The sequence below is a fragment of the Halichondria panicea genome, chromosome 7 (genome assembly GCF_963675165.1).
Source record: "Halichondria panicea chromosome 7, odHalPani1.1, whole genome shotgun sequence".
Lineage (NCBI taxonomy): Eukaryota > Metazoa > Porifera > Demospongiae > Suberitida > Halichondriidae > Halichondria > Halichondria panicea.
The window spans coordinates 3,856,598-3,877,148 of NC_087383.1; the positions used below are offsets into that span (position 1 = coordinate 3,856,598).

At 40.0% G+C, this 20,551-nt stretch overlaps 2 protein-coding genes across 2 annotated transcripts in view; one reads left to right on the plus strand and one right to left on the minus strand.

The window, feature by feature from the left end:
• Nucleotides 1-20,551, plus strand: part of LOC135338759 (NBAS subunit of NRZ tethering complex-like) — a 37,996-nt gene that overhangs the window by 185 nt on the left and 17,260 nt on the right. Inside the window, exons 2-25 of the mRNA XM_064534838.1 lie at nt 69-168; nt 446-497; nt 659-701; nt 1,001-1,084; nt 1,182-1,229; nt 1,297-1,340; nt 1,491-1,566; nt 1,859-2,005; nt 2,091-2,147; nt 2,452-2,576; nt 2,866-2,957; nt 3,190-3,252; nt 3,478-3,606; nt 4,624-4,669; nt 7,417-7,457; nt 7,652-7,786; nt 8,659-8,799; nt 9,105-9,160; nt 9,261-9,330; nt 9,804-9,929; nt 10,716-10,828; nt 19,915-20,022; nt 20,195-20,273; nt 20,327-20,431. Coding sequence (XP_064390908.1) covers nt 76-168; nt 446-497; nt 659-701; nt 1,001-1,084; nt 1,182-1,229; nt 1,297-1,340; nt 1,491-1,566; nt 1,859-2,005; nt 2,091-2,147; nt 2,452-2,576; nt 2,866-2,957; nt 3,190-3,252; nt 3,478-3,606; nt 4,624-4,669; nt 7,417-7,457; nt 7,652-7,786; nt 8,659-8,799; nt 9,105-9,160; nt 9,261-9,330; nt 9,804-9,929; nt 10,716-10,828; nt 19,915-20,022; nt 20,195-20,273; nt 20,327-20,431 — 2,073 coding nt within the window. The 5' untranslated portion in view covers nt 69-75. The remainder of the gene's footprint in view (nt 1-68; nt 169-445; nt 498-658; nt 702-1,000; nt 1,085-1,181; nt 1,230-1,296; nt 1,341-1,490; nt 1,567-1,858; nt 2,006-2,090; nt 2,148-2,451; nt 2,577-2,865; nt 2,958-3,189; nt 3,253-3,477; nt 3,607-4,623; nt 4,670-7,416; nt 7,458-7,651; nt 7,787-8,658; nt 8,800-9,104; nt 9,161-9,260; nt 9,331-9,803; nt 9,930-10,715; nt 10,829-19,914; nt 20,023-20,194; nt 20,274-20,326; nt 20,432-20,551) is intronic.
• Nucleotides 4,702-7,217, minus strand: LOC135338763 (G2/mitotic-specific cyclin-B-like). Its single transcript, XM_064534842.1, has 7 exons — nt 6,970-7,217; nt 6,630-6,836; nt 6,207-6,401; nt 5,709-5,870; nt 5,320-5,556; nt 5,115-5,255; nt 4,702-4,985 (listed from the first exon to the last, which is right to left on the minus strand). The coding sequence occupies exons 1-7, from the start codon at nt 7,123-7,125 to the stop codon at nt 4,791-4,793; spliced, it is 1,293 nt and encodes a 430-aa protein (XP_064390912.1). The 5' UTR covers nt 7,126-7,217; the 3' UTR covers nt 4,702-4,790.

Sequence of the window (20,551 nt, forward strand, 5' to 3'; positions counted from 1 at the left end):
AGACAGGTCACCCCTAGCCCTTTACTTGTGATCATGTTTATTATTAATAATCTATAATAATTATGCAGAATCAGAATGACCACAGTAGTTGAAGGTTCTATCACTGAGGAGAAGATCCTTTACGACCTGACCGTTCCCTGTGAGTGGCCGGAGGTCGTCACAGCTTTGGTGAGATCTTGAAACAGTTAGCGGAATTCAGTTTATAGTCTACATTAATTTTACGTGTGACTTTAGACATTAATTGGAGGCTGTTTGATTTTGCCAATGATTATAGTAACTATATTGATTATTAATACAAGAGCTTGTACATTGCTTATACAGGAACGAGCCTGTAAGACCGCGAAATGACCATCCTACAAAATGACCATCCTATAAGCTTTTAGTATAGATCTACAAGTTGCTGTAGATTCAAAATACGTACGTAACACTACAATTTGACCTGCAGCCCACCCGGGAGGGGGTGTCACTATGGAGAACGCTGGCTGCTGTCACCAGAGGTATATCATTCTACACACATGATCAATTAACTCTCTTTATACGTATGAACCTCTGATTGGTACGCCCAATTTGCATTTAGCAGGAAGGAATTTCTTTCGCCCACTCCAGTCGAAAGATATAATTACAAAAGTTAAAATTGGACATTCTCTTTTTCCTGTAGCATTTGCTCATTTTGCTGTTGACAAGGTTCAGTATCCACTCAGGTAACGAAACATTCTGTACCTTTATCATATACTTGCTTGCTTACCGTATTACTAGAATATTTTGCGGGTGAAAAACCTTTTCGAATGAGCCAAATCAGCAGAAAATTTGACCCTTTGCGATCTAACTATTGTGTTCTGGCAAGGATCGTGTGTATTTACTAGTAATAATTTAGGTTTTGTGGATTTTATTGTTGCGAATTGATTAACCCTCGCAAAGTTCCCAAATGTTTGATGCTTGCAAAACATTCTAGTAATACGGTATACCCTTTATAATAACTTCATGTACTTGCTTTTCTTAGGTTGCTAAGTGGTCACCAAGGAGTACCGGCAGCACTGAGTGCTATACTTGAGGCTAGACTCCCATGGAAAATAGCGATCACTGAGTAGGTTTTTAATTTGTTTGCTTTTCAAAAAAATTTCCCCCGTCTCAATTTTGATCAATGCAATAGCTTAGTTTTAAACATATATTTGGTTTTGTAGAGACGGAACTCTGTTGGCTGTGCTCAAAGAAGATTATCTTGAAATAAGGTGAATGTCAACTGCTAGGAAGAAAGCACACTGTACGTATAGCTATACCCTCAATATAATTATGCAGGTCTATTGTGGATGAGTTTGAATCTGTTATGACCACATGTCAAGGTAATAAAATTATAACAGTATCACGAAGTTGTTGACCAATTTCACATTTACATGTGCATTACATGCATGTGTATAATTCTGTTGTAGCTATATCTAGCAATTAATACAAGCATTCCTACCATTAATAACCGCCTCTTTCACCCCCCACAGTGCCCGTGGACCCCCTGCCATGTCATAGGAGACTAGCGTGGGACAAGGAGGGCAATACACTGGCAGTGGGCCTCAGGTATGTAAGGGCTAGTGTGGGAAAACGAGGGCAATACACTGGCAGTGGGCCTCAGGTATGTAAGGGCTAGTGTGGGAAAACGAGGGTAATAGACTGGCAGGGGCCTTAGGTATGTACTGGGACTACTTATTCATAAACATGCATGCCTTCATGTAGGTAAACGAATTACACTCCGTTTCCCCTTTTTCTGGAATTTGTGACTAAGCGTACAAGTTTTATATATCTATACATTATTATAATTATGCTATAATACTACAGTCATGTAATTCCCACGGCTTCATTCCTCCCCTAGTTCAGGGGCGGTGTATGTGTTCTGTTCCAATGGAAGGCTGCTGACTCAGCTTATTGATAGAGTTGCCCCTGGTGATGTGGGAAAGCTATTGCCACTCTCTGATTTGACCTTCGTGCCCTCTCCGTCTACCAGTGAAGAAGAACATGTGTAAGTTGGTACAGTATCATTAATTTGGTGAATATCTGCAGTAGTCGACAACATGAAAAATAGTAATTCCGTTGATAATATGTAGAGTGTCTCTCCTTTGTGTTCTCTACCATGGAAAGAATTTAGAGACCTATGAAATCAAGTGAGTCTTCGAGTTATAATTATTATTGAGTCTGCATACATACTCTCATAACTGGTTTGCCTGTCCCAATGTATAGTGGGTAATTTTCGTGGGTAAGCTAACCTCCACGAAATTTTAACGTAGGCGTGGCTTACCGGAACGTATGAATGCAGTGCAGGCAATGAAATTTTTACTCACGAAAATCACCGTTTTCACCCCACAAAAATTACCCGCTGTATGGTACTCAGTGATACATTTATTGTGTATGGCACCCCGTACCAGTGCAACTAATATCTCCTCTCCTCACACACATACACACGTACAGGGAAGAGGGTGGTCCTGTCTTTTTGCACAGCTTCTCTTTTAGTGATTACTTTCCCAGTGGAGTGGACAGCCTTCTTTATCACCACTCATTAAATATTCTGATTGTAGGAGCTGCACCATCCGAGGGTGAGTATGACTGCATGAGACTAGGGATCTGTTACTAGTATGCGTGTGCACTCTATTATATGTCCTTCAGGAGAGGCTTTAATCGAGTATACCGTATAACGGGTATATTTGGCGATTATAACATTTTGAACGAATTAGCGGTTTTAATTAGTGTCTCGGGTGTGGGTACTATTCTCAATGACGTGTGTCTGCCGCTTAGCTTTAACACTGGCTGTTTTAAATTCGATCTTTGGTAAAATTCGCCTGTTACGTATGCTTGTGATTATGTATGGTCAATTTATTATTGCAGATGTTCACTCAGCGGTTGTGAGTGGGTGGAGACTGATCGACGGTGCCCCCTACTGGGCGCCCAAACTGGGCCAAGAAGGACTGCTCAACAAGGTACTTATTCACAAAAGTGTATAATTGTATGCAGCAGGTGTATATAGCAGGGAAGTAGATGGTAGATATTAATAACCTTCTAACTGTGCTACTGTAGGACGAGAAATGTTTAGTAGTTGCAGTAACTGTTACTTGGTGACTTCATCAGCAGCCTCCTTCAACTTATCATAACTATGAATGATATTTTGATGCAAAGCTTCACAATTAAGTCTCTTTAATTCCCACCTCCCAGAAACCCAAGAGTGTCCTCTCTGGAATGAAGTTGTTTGGAAAATCAAATGCTCTGAAAGGAAACGTACGTGAGCTTAATTGGGTTATGGCTGAAAAGTTATTCATGCACTGGCATTGTATACTACATTGTACGTACCTCGGTGTACAAGTTCAATGATCGAGATGAAGCAATCATTATTATAATCTTTTTGCCGGCACATGCATGTACAGCTAATAGTTAGACCATGCCCACTGAGTTTTGTTATGTATACATGTATTATTATTGTGAAATGTGCACATCATTTTGTAGGGTGTGGTATTCTGTATGAGTGTTAGTCCTGGCGGCCACCTCCTGGCCACTCTGGAGGTGTCTGGTCGCCTCTCCATATGGGATCTCCCCTCCCTTAAACTGAATAAGACCTGGTCACAAGAAGAGCAGGTGCGAAGACTCACTACCATATACATGTATAGCGGGTATATTTCGAGAGTATAAACTGTCTTAGAATGACCGTTAGAAAGGTTTTCGCGGATTTAATTTTCGCGGAATAGTAGCCTCTTTGGCAATTAAGAGTATATAATAGAGAGAGAGAGTATCGAACGTAGGCACCAGATGTATGCGGAGAGCAAAAAGTAGATTTACAACCCACACTTGGATATTGGTCAGGCCCATTAAAGATACAGAAAGTCACGTTACTCTCCGCATACATCTGATGCATAGTATGCCTACGTTCGAAACTCTCTCTCTATTATTCCTCATGGCGATATCTAATTCGTAAGTATAAGGTATAATTACATATGTTCGCGGTACATGCTTAATCAGTGAATTATTTGAAATATACACAGTATTTAATTAAACTGCAATAATTATTGGTTCATCCTGATTAATGCATTTAACCTCTTATACATGTGTAACGGATATTTGTTGTTTTGGCTGCTTCCGTAGTGTCAGAAATGCATGCATGATACTGACTACCCGAGCGGCTACCACGTCGCATATAATCATTTATTGCACAATTAAATTGGCTTCTATGTTCAAGACCTTTACAAATCGCGACGTTTAATCGAGGTTATCAATTGCATAGATAAAACTAATAATTATTGCTTTGTCCAAAACAATGCTCGCATTTATTTCTAGCACTACGGTATAATAACAGATGTGGCAAGCTAGGGTCGTTTTGAACACAAAATGATATTGGAACTTATGGTATGTGTGCGTGGCATTTAAATTTGTCTTCACAGAACATGCACTTTGGTTAGACCGTTCATTGTTTATTATTGCATAAATGTGCCCTAACCTAACCCTAATTAACTCTATTTTGCTATAAATACAGCCATATGCTTCGATCTTTCTGTACAGTTCTTGATTCAATTATAATTATTTCACTTGAATTGCTAGCGCTGATCCCCAACACCATTGCACATGCACGTATTAAACCTCAATCTTATCCTCATGCAGCCTTACCTTACTCAAGTTGGAAGTGCACTTCGCAACAAACAAAAAGGTGTGTGTATATATTCATTACAGTTAATAGTGTGCGTGTAGAAAACTTGTACATTTTAGCAGTCAAAACAATAAAAGTAGTGTAAGTTTCACAATAGTAAGTTTTTAGGCTACAAATCTTCTCACTGGGAAGTGTCTGCAATGGTCTTGAGAACACATGAAGCAAGAGCTGTATGTTTGGCTACTCTGAGTGACCTCTGACCTGAGTACTTCTCTCTGATAGCTTGTTGACGGAGGAGGGGCAGGGTGAGGATTGTCTTGGCAATGTCATGCTTGATGGGTTGGAGGTCAGCGAGAGAGTAGCTATTGTTAGGGTTCTGCGGGGCGGTAGAAGGTGGCAAGTTAATGTGTAATGTGTGTCGTTATTGGTAACCTTAAATCTCATTAGTGATGTAAACATTGCTTTGTATGAAAATTAATGTGTTTTGACTATAAACCCGACTCACCCAATCTCCTAAGTCGAGCAGCTCTATGGAGATTGAGAGGGAGGCAGCTGCAATCTGAGAAGGTAGATAGCGAAGAAGGGAATAGTCCATCAGGCACACCTCCATGATGTACTTGGCCATCGTGTGAGCTTGAATTGACGCCTGCAGGAAAATAGGATTGTAATTATTAGCAGCAAGGTCACATTATTTAATCGCTAGATCATACCTTGGATATTTTTGAATACCTCCTAAGAAACTGAATGGCACCAGGGGAGCCAAGGCTGTAGTTGAGAGATTTCAGTATGATTCTCTCCATCTGGCGCATTTGCTCAGCCGTGTAAGAGTCATCAGTAATGTAAACAAAGTCTGCGATCTCTGGGAAATAGATCTCCTCGTATTTAGCAGCTAGGAACATTGCTGTGACTCCCACCAACTGCAGCTGTCCCTTACATGTAGGGAATACCTATAGATGGTGTTAACATAGGACAAGTGTAACATGTCAATACTGCTTTATAGAGCTACAAGCAATACATGTACAGTATGCTCAATTTTCGTTTGTAACTTATAGCCGGCCAGACTTAAAAGTTGTACATAATAATAATTATATGTCTGTACCTCAAGGAATCTGTCGATGATGTTGACTGTTAAATAGAACGTCTCTTGCATTAGGTTGAACTTCATATGCACCAACACCAGCCAATCAATGAGAATGGCTCTCATTCTTGGGTTGATCTTGGGCTGTCTACTCATGTAGTCAGGGTCAGGATGGAGCTGTCGCTATGTTCCAGTGTGTGTGTGTGTGTGTGTGTGCGTGCGTGGTCTGTAACAATTGGTACTTGGCATAACGACCTAGTTTTAATTTAGGTAATTCTTTGGGATGCTGGGTTTGCAGAATAACAGCATTGCGCAGTTGCTTATAGTTATGGTATATACCATAGACAACAGCCATGTAGGTAGTACTCCCGATATTACACACAGTGCAAAGTGTATACCATGAACAACAGCCATGTATGTATGTAGTACTACTCCTAGTACATGTACATAGAGTGCAAAATGTCCATATAAGGAGCTCTTAAGTCAGTGTTGAGTGTGCTGTATTGCAATCTATGTCACCTCTAGCTCATGTAGGTACGAGTAGATGTCCTCCACGTAGAGACTACAAGCGTAGGGGTCTTCCATGTCAGCTATGTTCACGCCATCGACCAACTTTAACCGTCTCTGGATCTCCCCCGCCATATCTGTGACATCAATAGGCTGTGGTGTCACAGTCCTCACCCTCTTCTGACCTCCATTCTCTGTGTCTCTAGCCTGCATGTAATTAGGGGATGAAAATAAGAACAGGGTGATAGGCTACCAGGAGTCGATCTATTCATATAAAAATTTGTACCAAAGATGTAAACTCCCTTCTAAAGTGTGCTAAATTGCAGGCTACCAGGAGTCGATCTATTCATATAAAAATTTGTACCAAAGATGTAAACTCCCTTCTAAAGTGTGCTAAATTGCAGGCTATTTGGCAAAATCTATTCTAGCACTGACCTGGTTCTGTGGTGGGTTTGTAGTGGTGTCAATGACTGGCTCAGTTGTTGGTTTCTGTGTGGTGGTTTTGTTGGGCTTATTAGCTTTCTGTGCTTTAGTGAGCTGGGATTGCTTTATTCCCGCCTTGGGTGCATGTAGGGCTGTTCTTTTGGACAGAAAGGATACGTTTCTGGTTGTTGGGGCTGGTTTGACATCATCCCGAGGCTTCTGCAATGTTGGTATATAATAAAACTATATATAAAGTACAGCTTAGAGAGATTAAGTCTACATCTACAGGCGAAACAATCCTTCATTTTCGAAAACATTTTGGCCTGAACACAAATATGTATCTAATATTCACCTTAGTGTCAAGTTGGGTGTAACATCTAGTTGTTCTTCTGTTGGCCATGTTTCCCAGAGCTTGTCTTTGCAGTTCAGTCATGGAGAGCTTCCCCTTGGCGATGCCAGTTGAATCATTGCCAGCAGGATGGGACTGTAGGGAAGATACCATAGCCATATTTCTCAGTCTGCTGAAGAGCTTTTGTTTTCTTGGAGCTTGAAATCTTGCAGAGTTAGTGTAGTGATAAGTGAAGTGTGACAGTTGCTATGGGCCCTTATTTTATACTCACACAGCCCTGGCAGACCAAGTAGAACTAGTTTGACAGGTTTGACCTTTTACAATGTGGAAGTGACTATGACATGCACATGTAAATTCCTAGTTGCATTTCTCAGGTTTATCATGAGTGCCATGTGTGCCAGTGTGAAAAGGTCAGCCCATCTTTATCATCTTGTTTTCATTGATCAACAGGTGGTGTTCTACCAATCGAAGTCAGCTGGTGGTCCGATGATGTGAGTACATTCACTTTTGCCATGCATATTTTGTATTCAGAGATTCTATATAATTTATTAATATGCATTGTCCCCGTCCCGCCTGGATGTTGATGTTTTAAGGGCTAAAGTGCATTACGCTTATACACTCCGGCATACCTATAGGTAGTACAACCTTATGTGGTGTTCATGACCATGCTTCCACCCAAACACAGGCCCTTATTCTGGTGGACACGGCTGGTCATGTGACTGTACCTTCTGTTCGTAGCCTCCGCAATCTCTTAGGAGACCACCCTGAGCCGGGCCTAGCCGTTACTCATGCTTGCAATGGACAGTTCTTCGTACTTGATGTGAGTATGCAGGGTCGGTGGTTAATTTTGAGTTCTCAGATTGAATAACAGAGTATTGTGTTAATTAATGTATATAGCAAGTACGTAGCTTTTATATACTGTACTAGAACTAGGTGCATGCAGTTTTCGACTTTGAATACCGAGGCACAGTATACAGTATAGCCAAGGGTGTATACAGAGAAGAGGGCATGCAACTCGCCCTATTCTCAGAATCATCCGACTTCGTATTGAGCTATTTTTAGAACTGCCCACAAAAACGCCCACGCGTAACCTTTGACCGCACAAGGTAAATCAAAGTTTTTTTTATATCTGAGCTAGCTAGCTAGCTAGCTCGATTGCAGCATAGTAAAACTAGTTCTCAGCAGCAGTATGGCTCATACTAGCAGTGTCAAAGGCAAAGGCAAACCATCCAACAGTTGCAACTCCAAGAAGAAGAAACCTAGGTACAATAAACCTGTCTTCCTTAGTCTCTGGTACTTCTTAACAATACGCCCAGCACTTAACTTCCCGCTCAAAGGGGTTGTCTTGGACCTGGATGGACTAGGACTGGTCATGACACTTCTCTAAAATAATACTGCACTGTTAGCTAGCTAGCTAAACAAAGGCAGCTCTGATCTGATGTACACGCCCATAATTATAACTCCGTAAATAACACCGCCCACTTGTTCACGTCCGTATACTGGATTCTATTTTTAGCATATCCGGTCTCTGATACGAAGTCGGATGAGTACGTAGGGTACATAGTGAGTTGCATGCCCTCTTCTCTGTATATGCCCTTGGTATAGCTTATAACATCACTTTAACATCTTAATAATTAGGCCATGCAGTTATTAGTTACGTACATGTATGGCACACCAAAACTGTATCTACAGTGTGAGTCTTCAAAGACGGCAGTTGGTAGTCGGTTTCGAGTTCCTTCCCTTTCCGAAGAGTTTGAACAAGAAGATTACTCCTCCCTCAACTCACAAACAGAGCTCTCCTTTGCCGGAGCTTCTTCTAGACTACTCAAACAAGTGAGCAAAAATTCAATGTATTCCACCTCGTGGAATCAGGTAGCGTGTTCGTGCATATTCAATATTTTGTTACTATGCAACTGCATGTACAGTGTAAATAGTACCGTATCACTGCAAGGTTTCATTTGCGAGTGAACACTTTTGCTATAATTATAATGAGCCAAATCCCCCAAAAATACATGTGACACTTTGCTCTCTAACTTTTTCCACCAGGCATGTCGTTCAAGTACTGGTATGGCGGGTTTTTGCGATCTTAGTTGTAAACACTCACAAAGTTCGCAAATGCATAATTATTATTCACTCAGGTGATGTTCTTCTTGACTGAGAGTGACCGCTTTCGTCCTCCAAAGAAAAAACCAAAGTCAGTACAATGAGTACTATAGATATTCCATTGCGTTTGGCTTATAACTTCCATGCGAATTGTACATATACCGTTGACTAAACCTGAATTGTGCATGCAGAGTGATCAAGAGCAGATACAGCCTGGCTTGTCTTAAGTCCATGCCTCCAGAAGAATGCTACGAAAGAAAGGTGTGTTTTAGTGACTGTACCAAACATAATTATTTAGCTCGTCATTTGATTTGTATTACGTATTGAATGTTTACCTATATAAAGAATATACTTTTCAATGTATAATTACTTACAGCCAGCACCTGACTTTGAATTCAGGTGAATGGAAAGGAATTCTGTTCTTGCGTATACAATTGCTGTAGATTTAATAATTATGTACAGCCATGTACATGTACATGCACGGGTGCAGCGAGGTATATGCGGTAGTGTGTGTGTATGTCACTGTGTGTGTACTGCTACTAACAACTACTCAATGATAAATAATTAGTTGTAAGTAAGAGTTTCAATGGGCTTCTAGTAACGTTTCATTAGATTTGCAAAATAATGCTTCGTTCTCAAGTTTGCTTGTTTATAGGCCATTGCAACGGAATCATATACCCGCGGGCGGTGCTTATTTTTTTATTGTTCTTTCACTACATGTATATATACCTCAGATGATGAATGAGGAGTATGGAGAGGCGTTAATGCTGGCTCAGCAGTACGGACTTAATTGTGACCTTGTATATCTACGGCAGTGGAGATCATACCCTGTCTCCATAGCAACGATACAAGATTATCTCGTAAGCATTTTATTATGCTGTAATGTGTGTACAAAAGAACTTTTTAATTCAGCCATAAACTAATACCGTACCCTCGCAAAAATAAGCCTATCTTGAATATACGCCCATCCCCTCTTTTGCTTCAAGTTCTTGCACAAGAGTATTTTCACTCGATTATAAGCCCACCCAGAATGAAGATTTTGAGCGTGCGCAGTAGCTAAATCCCACATTAATTTTAGTGAAGAAAGCAAGTTTTAGGTAGTAGCTAGTTAGACTATACTCCTTGCTGGACCAAGATCAGACATATAACTTTTTCTGTGTTGATCTGTTTGCCCTTGAAGATGGGAACAACTAGTCCTACATGTATATCAGAGAAAGGGAACAATTAACAAATATGAGAATAAAGGCTCATTACCCAGGCCAATTTTGCAGGTTACCTTGGTTTTCTGAAACAAAGTACCTGATAGCTCTGTAAGAGTATGACCTACATGTACCATACATCAGGAAGTTCCTGCTGTTACATCTGACGCAACAAATAGAGTTAGGGTCCACTTAATTAGGAATAACATTATTGTTGTCAATGAAATGTTCATACTACTATCCGTATGAATAAGGAATGGTAAAGCCAAGTGTAAACCTCGATTTGAGGCCGCAGGTGGGCGTATATTTGAATGAAAATTCGTCATTCGCGATTAAACGAATATTTACGGTATAGTATTGTTTTCATGTTCCATAATTATAAGTGTAGCATGCTGCATGTATTGTGGCCAGATTTTTACGTCATTAGTTCATTGACAATCCATGCAGTCTAAGATAACCCAAAGGTCGGAGGTGCTGCAGGAGTGCATTAACAGAGTACCTGATGACTACGAGACAACCAAGCAGCTGCTGCAGTACGGGCTGTCAAGAACATCATTCAAGTGAGTATAATAATGCCTCGTGCATAGACGGATAAAATTAATGATTTTCGCTGTTTCCCTGAGTATGAAATTATACATGCCCTCTCCCTCCTACGCCATTAGGGAAAACAGATTACGTACATGCATGTACATGTACATGTTAGTATTACATGGAAATAAACACAGTTTATTAGCATGTGCATGTGGGTGGGATGCAATAACTAATACGTGGACTGAAAACTTTAAACTTATCACTCAACTGTTCTGTCCTCAGTGTATGCACATGTATAATTATAATGACAAAATTAATTATGATTTTGAAGCTTTGATCTTTTAAGGATTCATGTAATGAAGATATAGTGCCTGTACAAGGCCGACAGGCATGATCTTAGTGTGAGAATTCATAAGTTAATGTGGTTTGTCCGATGGAATGGAGCCCGACTGTTTGGTCTCGTTAAATTAAAACTTAGCGTTCATCTACGTACATAATTAATTGTGGTTTTAATTGCATGCCTTCAAGATGTGCGAAAGTTAGCGTGCTAAAGTAGTGGTTAAACTGATAATGAATGGATCATGTGATTTAATAATCGAATACACATGGTGTAAATATACTCTTTAAAAGGTCTACTTTAAAGAAATAGTGAAAGATTGAATTGTTGCAACGTGTTTTGCTCATCACCAAGATGGCCTACCCTCAGTATTATCTCATGGCTAATGTGACTAAGGCACAGCTACATGAAAGTCCCTCGATGAAGAAATTTGAATGGGGGGTTGAAGGGAACCAAGACTTTGAATTCTGGTTGATGATTCTTCTGCTAGACATTGAGCATCAAAAAGAAGGTCATCAAAAAGGTGCATCCACTCTGGAAAACTTATGTTTCAAGTCCTTGGCAGAAATTGAAAATCGAGAAAACTACACTAAATTACTGCCCAGTCTCTTGGAACGAAAAGCTGACACATTCTTCCTCTCTCAGCAACTTGTTGGAAAATGGGCCAGAGATCGCCTCATACTCACGGGAGACTGCTGTGAATATGGTCCATTCCCACCCAACGGAGACTGGGAGGAGGGTAACCTGTTCTCTTATGCTGCTGAAACATTCACTGATTCGCAAGTTCCCGAAAAATTCTATCCATCACAAACTTTGAAGAAGACATTTCAAGGAAAAGAGTTAAAAGTAGTGAACTTAGACAGGAAACAGTACCTGGATCCTAAATCGTTTGAAAGTAGAAGTATAATTGATTGCATTATGGCTGGAGAAAGTCACCAGGTGATGGTCGCTTTAGTAATAGCTTTACTTCAGTCCCATACTCGGGAATCGATGGGAAAATTTCCTCCCTCCCAGCGACCACTTGGTATTTGGGCAGGAGACAAAATTGCAATCTGCACATCGCAACAAGTGGAGAAATTTCAGAGGTATAAAGATGTGAGCAAACTTTTCAAGGAGTAGTTACTTTATCACAATAACTTTTTATTGGAGTATTTACACACATATCCCTATATGCCACAATAATTATACCTGTAACAATTATATAAAATTAATGATGCGCACTTATGTGTGTATGCCATGCAGTCAACACAAGAAACGTTAACCCTCTGCAGGCCATTCCACCTACATAGAATGGGAGCAATAATTTGTTCTCATACATACTGTAAATTGTTGGTGTACATCTATAGTGTACTGCATCATGTTTGTTGTATAGCATTCTCACCAAGGTGACAAAGTTTAGTTTCATGTCACAAAGCATACTACGCCATGTAGATACAATAATTTCCATGGCTACTCTGAATATAATTATTCACCCCATTTTCACCAGCCTAGAGGGGTATATAGCCTCGTTCCCAGGCCGAGTTGTTTAAAGTTACGGTAAACAGTTTGCTCATAATAATGATTTTTGTGAAACTATAAGTGCCATGATAGAAGTTTGAAGCACATGATAAATATATTGGTGTATCAATCTGTATGACAAGTATCTATCTTTAAAACATCTTCCAGTGAAAGCTCTGAGCGATCATCAAGTTTCTAGAAACAACACAAACTAGTATAGTCGTTTTAAACGGCCAAAAATACTTGTAAAGTCTATTTGCGTTGAGTTTGACCCCGGAAGTTATGTGGTCAATTATGGCTTCATTCATCTTTATGTGGTGGACATAATTATATGCCTGCATGGGACTTCTACATGGAAAATGCTAACTTTTAGCTGGTTGGAGCTTACCAGCTCTACAGCACATACCGTATAGCGCGAAATTTTCGCGGATTTCGTGGGTTAGCAATCCTACACGAAAATTGTTCTTTAATTAGAATTATCTGTTATAACGTGCAAATATTTAAAGGTGTGGCTTTCGGTAAGCAGTTATTCCGCGAACGTTGTGCAGCGAAATGCTTTTAGAGGCTAATCCACGAAATATAAGTGCCTCGAAAATTTCGCACTATACGGTAGATAGAAGCGCTTTTAACAAGGAATCCAATGGTGTATGAAACTTGAATTTCAGTGAAGTATGACAAAGTTACGATAACTTTATGAAGGTCACTGACAGTAAATTTTGTGCGGATCGAGTCAGAGGAGAAACAGAAAAACAAAATTTGTAAAATCTCTGTAGCCAGATGGTGGTATGGTAGTTTGTATCTGGGCGTGGTTAGGAACCGGAAACCACGCACAGACAAACTACCATACCACCATCTGGGTGCAGTAGACGTTGAGTTAAGAAGATGTACGGGTCAATTTAATAGAGGAACTAAATTACTGCGTGCTGAAGAAAATGTTGATGTCTACTTCTTCTCCTGGTAACTTGTTTGGAGGGTGGGCCAGAGATCGCCTCATCGTCACAGGAAAAAAGGGAAAAGTTCAGAAAAAGTCGATACGTAATTCACTAAAAAGTAGCTAAGAATGTGACAATAAGTTAATGTGCTTACTATAGCAATATACGTGGGGTAAAAAAATCGTTCATCTTGACCACAGGGATTTTCGTAAGTAAAATTTCGTTTAACTTCATTGCCTGCACTGCATTCATGCATTCCGGTAAACCTCGCTTCGGTTTTCGGGGGGGGGGGCGTTGTGGAGGTCAGCTTGCCTACAAAATTACGTATAATTATAGCTGCAGTTGGGATACCATATATCAGGTTTTGAATGCGATTGTGAATGACACTGTGAATACAAGCCTGATGGCATTTTTAACTATTGTGCAAATCATAGGAAATGCATGCGTACGCTCACTTTGATTTATGTGAACTCGTAATTCGCAATTGAAAGAACGTCGCATTCGAAACCCGATATATGGTACGCACGTGGGCAGGAAATGGATTGTAATTTGCATCCCACATGTTGATGTTTTAATGATGTGAGCAATGTCTTTCAAGTGCATTAAATCTTTAACTTTATTGTCAGTTTGAGCTTTGAATTTATCATCGCATCCTATTTGCATACGTGCTTATACCCTCTGGTATGGTTGGTAGATTAATTATGCTCGAGATCATTATTACCTATTCTTTTATGCTCAAGTTAACATTCTATTATTCTTTTCAAATCGCCTATTATTCCCACATTATTCCTCCAAAGCACAATAACATAGAGACCCCATGTCATTGCATAAGTAACATTAAACTATAATATTATTGATATGGCCAGATGACTCTATCTATTAACACGAATGCCAAGGAGACAATTATCCATCAGTATACTTCTATCACGACCATCAGGCCTACAAGTTTATACTATGATTCGTACTGACTTGTACTTTCCAAAACCTGCCTATTATTCTCATAAACGTGCCTATTATGCCAGCATAATTCTCACCAAAAGAATGTGCTTATATTATGCTCAAAATTATGCCAGCATATAATATCAATTACCCCTATGCCCTCTGGCGTATGTCAGTCAGCACATGCATGCTTTTTTGTCTGAATTTGAATGAAATCAATTTGCTATTTCATACGTTGTGCCTTACAAAATTAATCAAGCTTTATAGTCTCAGAAAGTTGGTGGCTTAACTGGATGCAGATTTGTATTATAGCCTCATTTCCAAGCCCAAGGAATGAGGCCTGGTGTCTATTGCGTGTGATAGTGCGCTATTGCAGAATATGGGGAACTCCTTCTCTTTTCTATCTATGGTGAACAGTGCTTAGCTGTGTCTTATGAATTGGTTAATAAGGCTTGCACACTAGTCTGAAGCCAGAAAAGAGGTTTTCATCTACCTCTCCGATGATTGTATGGTTGATCGGGATGTCTGCTCGGTTTTGTACACTGTAAAAAATAAATTGTGCTGAGTGCGCAATACGCGACAAAAAACGTGTAATACACACGGCGGCCTAGTGTGCTCAGTACTCTCTACATTGTGCAGGCTATAATACCGCTATGGCAAGTCTTTGTACTTCCTATGGTGCTGCTGTTGCGAATAAAATTCGAACATACGACCATTGTAGAGGTAGATAAAAGCCATTTCTGGCATTGGACTAGTGTGTCTTCTTGGCCAACACGCATAAGCCATAGCTTCAATCATGGGTAAGTATTACAGAACATATTCCTATAGTAAACGGATTAGTTTACGGTGTAGTTTTACGTTTGTAGTACGATTACAGTGCCTTTAGTCTAGAGAGTAAATAAACACAATTTTGTTTCTATTGGTAAGAGATTGGAACATTTGCTGTTAGTTACCGTTGTGTGGGTAAAAGAATGATCTAAAACATATCTAAAAAGATTTCCATGCGCAACCAAAGGTTTGGTGGTTTATAGTGGACAATCGCTTAGCGATGGAAAAGACCAATCGCCGCGTCGGATAAGGTCTGGAACTCTGTGGCACAACATTCCTGAAAAGTTGTATGATTTCGTTTAGCTTACATAAATACACACACAAACACCCGATTACTACTCATTATCGGGTTTTTATGGTGCTTTTTGCTTACGACGTTATACAGGCTTGTAATCAATGAATTTCCTGCCGCGTGGGCAGTGACTGTACGTGACCAGTACCTACCGCAACGTTGATGAAGCCATTTCTCTGATGTCAGTGAAACATCACTCCAAGATGGCCGCTCCACACACAGTATAGATAGAGAAAATAGCGCTTAGCTATCTATCCATTGCCTCATTGAATTGCTTTCAGACTATAATGGTTGGGCTTATGCATGCAAAGTAAGTTGAAATAAATTATATCATCAATTTCCACCAACAAGTGAGAAAAAAATTTACTCTCTACCCAGATTCTTGGTATAGGTTGTGCATGGTGCGTATGTGCACTAACACCCATGCAATACTAATGGACATCAGAATTTTTCGAACTAGCGTTTAAAATAAAAAAAACGGCCTGGGACCAAGCATGCAAGAGTGCATGAACCCAGAACCCAATTAACTGCCAAAGTATTAGAAGTGATAAGCATCATGTGGTTAACACTCTCAGACCATGAGGAGTGGGCTCTAAAATCAAGACAATTATTTATAGGGTATCTACTGTTGTGCTCACCTTCAAGATAGCACGTGATAATGGGACAGTATTACATCTTCGCTAATGTGACTAAGTCACAGGCTATGGATCCGTCCTGCTTCAGCAAGGCATGTTCAATAGTTGGCGCTGAAGACTTCCAATTCTGGTTGACGGTTCTTTTGTTAGACATCGAACATCAAGAAAATGAGCACACTCTGGAAAATATATGCCTTAAATCCTTGGCAGAAATTGAGAATCCAGAAGACTACACCAAGTTTCTGCCCAGTCATTTGGAAAGAAAGGTTGACATCTGCCTTCTCTCTCAGCAACTGTTTGGAAGGTGGGCCAGAGACCGCCTCATCACGGGTGACTACTCTGATTTCTCTCCATTCCCACCCAATGGAGACTGGAAGAAGGGTAATTTATATAATGATGTTGAGAAAACGTTCTCCTATTCCCATGCGCACAAACAATTCCACGAAAATAAAACAAAAATAGTTCAAACTCTAAAAAAGATAACTGAAGGAAAAGATCTAAAAATAGTAAACTTGGACAAGAAAGAGTATATGGCGTTTGGTGGGAGAAGCATAATTGATTGCATTGTGGCTGAGAAGAATACCGAATCAATGGGTAGTTTGATAATAACTTTGATTCACTCTACTGGCTCTGGAGGTGGAGATTTGTCGTCCCGTTGTGAATCACAAGGCATGTGGGCAGGATTGTAATTTGCACCCCACAACAAATTGACGACTTTCCAAGTTATACTACAAATGTGGCCATGCCCTATGATGAACCTTGGTGGGATTGATATTGCCTGTCGAACTGAACGAACATATTACAGTAACCATGTATTGTTTTAAGTTAAATTGTGTTACTGTTTTTGAATGATTTTGCGTGACATGTACGCACTATTTATGTATGATGTCATGGTAGTATGATTGCAGCAGTAAATTAATATTGAAGTTGAAAAGTAACACTTGTTACTGATACATGTATGAATACCCACGATAGAATGTTGTGTCTTTTTGAAATCTGCGTGACGTTTGTAGCAAGTATACATAGAGCACTATTAATATAATTTCCTACTCGCAATCTGTTTAGCCGGAAACAAAAGTAGCGATTTACTCAACACTCTTGTCGACAAGAGCAGCGTTGGTCCTACCTATAGTGTGTAGTCCATCACAAAGGTATAAGGGCATCAAAGAAATTTGCCCTACCTCATTGGAAATTATGCAGACAAAAGTTTGAGGGTGGGCCATAGATCGCCTTATCGTCACAGGATTACAAATCTGGAAGTATCGTCACGGGAAAAAAGGGAAAAGTTCAGAAAAAGTCGATACATAATTCAACCTAAAAAGTAGCTAAGAATAAAACTTGGTGATTGAAGTAATAATTATTAGCGAGTAATAATTATACGTAGGGCAGGGTTTCATCTAGTGGGGGGGGGGGCTGGGGTGAACCTTCCCCCCCCAAAATGTTTGTATAATAATGACATCATCACATTAGTACTGTCTCTATATGATATGCAATATGTAACTAGATCTACTGTGATGCACTAGCATGTAATAGGGTGTGTGGTCAATAAATGTGTGAGTGGCCAAACATTTTGCGGCGTGCGTAACCTTCCCCCCAAACTTTTAATCCTAGATGAAACCCTGTAGAGTAAACAATTCGTTCACCTTGACCATTTTCGTAAGTATTAACTTCATTCCTGCACTGCATTCATGCATCCCGGTAAACCTCGCCTAGGTTTTCGGGGGGGGGGTTCGTGGAGGTCAGCTTGCCTACCAAATTACCCACTGTACAATATACGTAGCTGCAGTTGGGATACCGTATGTCAGGTTTTGAATGCGATTAATTGTGAATGACACTGTGAATACAAGCCTGATTGCATTTCTAACTATTGCGCAAAGCATAGAAAATTGCACGCGTACGCTCACTTTGTGTTTCTTTGATTGCGATTTATGCTAGAACTCGTAATTCTCCATCGAAAGAACATCGCATTCGAAACACGATAATTATATGGTACGCAGGCAGGAAACGAGAATGAGTGTCTGAACATCCATTGTGTCTGAATATAGACGCCTTGCTCTAACACCCATGCAGTATTAATTGACACCAGAATTTTTCCGACCTAGCGTTCAATATGAAAAAAACGACCTGGGACCAATTAAGCATGCAGGAGTGCATGAACCAAGGTTAAGAAGGTTAATAAGAGTATTTCAGTCCTATTCGTTTAAGAGCCTGGAATTTTGATTGATTTTTCGGTATAGCTTCCGCAGTAAAATTGTGCTAAGCTGGTACACCCTTTTATTGAAGTAAAATCAATGCCAGCCTCTGCATTCTGCAGTACATGCGAAGTTGTGAAATATTGAATAAGAGCTACACCATCCCAGAGAGTGTTTGTCAACACTGTAGTTATAGTGGGCTTCAAAAAGCTATCAAAATTCCAGTGTTAGAAGTGATAAAGCATCATGTGGTGGTCAGACCATGAGGAGTGGGCTCTAAAATTAATTATAGTGAATCTACTGCTGTGCTCACCACCAACTCCTTCAAGATAGCACATCATAATGGGACAGGGTTCCGTCGTGACTCTGTCACAGGTTTTGTCTTCGTGCTCGTTCAACTACGCATGTTCAATAGTCGGCAATGAAGAGTTTCAATTCTGGTTGATGATTTTTTTGTTAGACGTTGAGCATAAAGAAAATGTGCACACTCTGGAAAATATATGCGTCAAATCCTTGGCAGCAATTGAGAATCGAGAAGACTACACCAAGTTTCTGCCCAGCCACTTAGAAAAAAAAGGTTGACATCTGCTTCCTCTCTCGGCAACTCTTTGGAAGGTGGGCCAGAGTCCGCCTCATCATCACGGGTGATTGCTCTGATTTCTTTCCATTCCCACCCAATGGAGACTGGAAGAAGGGTAGTTTGTGTGATGAATTTAAAAATACATTCTCGTATTCCCATGCGATGCAAGTGCACGAAAAATTCGACGAAAACAATACAAAAATATTCCAAACTCTAAAGAAGATAACTCAAGGGAAAGATCTAAAAATAGTTAACTTGGACAAGAAAGAGTATATGGATCCAAAAGCGTTTGATGGGAAAAGATTCATTGATTCCATTAATGCTGAAGAGAACCCAATGTTTAGGTACATTATGGCTAAGAATCGCGAATCAATGTGTTATAGTTCGATAATAACTTTGATTCACTCCACTGGCCGTAGAAATGGAGATTTGCCGTTCCTTTTCGAATCAAAAGACGCGTGGGCAGGAGACAGGATTGTAATTTGCACCCCACAGCAAATTGACGACTTTCCGAGTTATACTGCAATTGCGTGGCCAATCCCTAGGGGCCCTAAGGTTATTATTACCTGATACATTGTCAAACTGAACGAATATATATGCATGTATGTAATTATTTTACTTTTTGCTGTTTTTGAATGACTTTGCATGACATGTACACACTACTTATGTATAATTATGTGTGATGTCAATTGCAGTAAAATTAATATTGAAGTTGGAATGTAACACTTGTTACTGCTGATATACATGCATGAAACCCACGATTGAATGTTGTGTCGTTTTGAAATCCGGCTGCATGACGTTTGTAGTAGGTATATATAGCACTAATATAAACTCCTAAGATTTTCTCGCAATCTGTTTAGGATCCTGCTTCCATTTGATGCAGGGAGCTGAAGCTAGATGGAGGAGATTATTACCTAGAACCCATTGACCTTAATGACTGTGATGAGGTCACCCTGAGAGAGATGGAGGAAGATATTAGCGGCTGGGAGAAGTAAGAGCAATCTCAATTATTACTGTGTTAAGAATTTGTGCATGCATTAGTGGTAGAATAATGATGGTTGCTGAAAAGCCATTTGTCAGTTGTTTACAAGATTAGCAAATTCAGCAAATCAATGCACAATGTCACTAAATTATGTACCTTCTCTGTTAATGTTGCCATGCAGGTTGAACCACGAGCAGATCTCCATTTGCCAGTACAGGCACTTGCTGCAGATGTACTTGGATAGGTTGGCCACATATGAGGTACGTATATACGGTCTGTCACGAGTTTTTAACTCAATTATCGTCTTTTCCAGGTCTCCCTGGGTGGTCCACGAGCAGCTGATGAGAAGTTTAGGTCGAGTGTGTATGAGGAGTTTCGCAGTGCTAACCTCGTTCACAGTGCTATCAATTATGCCAGGGTATGTGCTAGCTAACACAAAGAATAGTATACAATAGACTGATTTGTAGTAGCTTTGACCAGGTACAAATATTAACCCGAGGCGCCATGAGTTATAGTAGTCGGTCAGTATGTCTGTTTG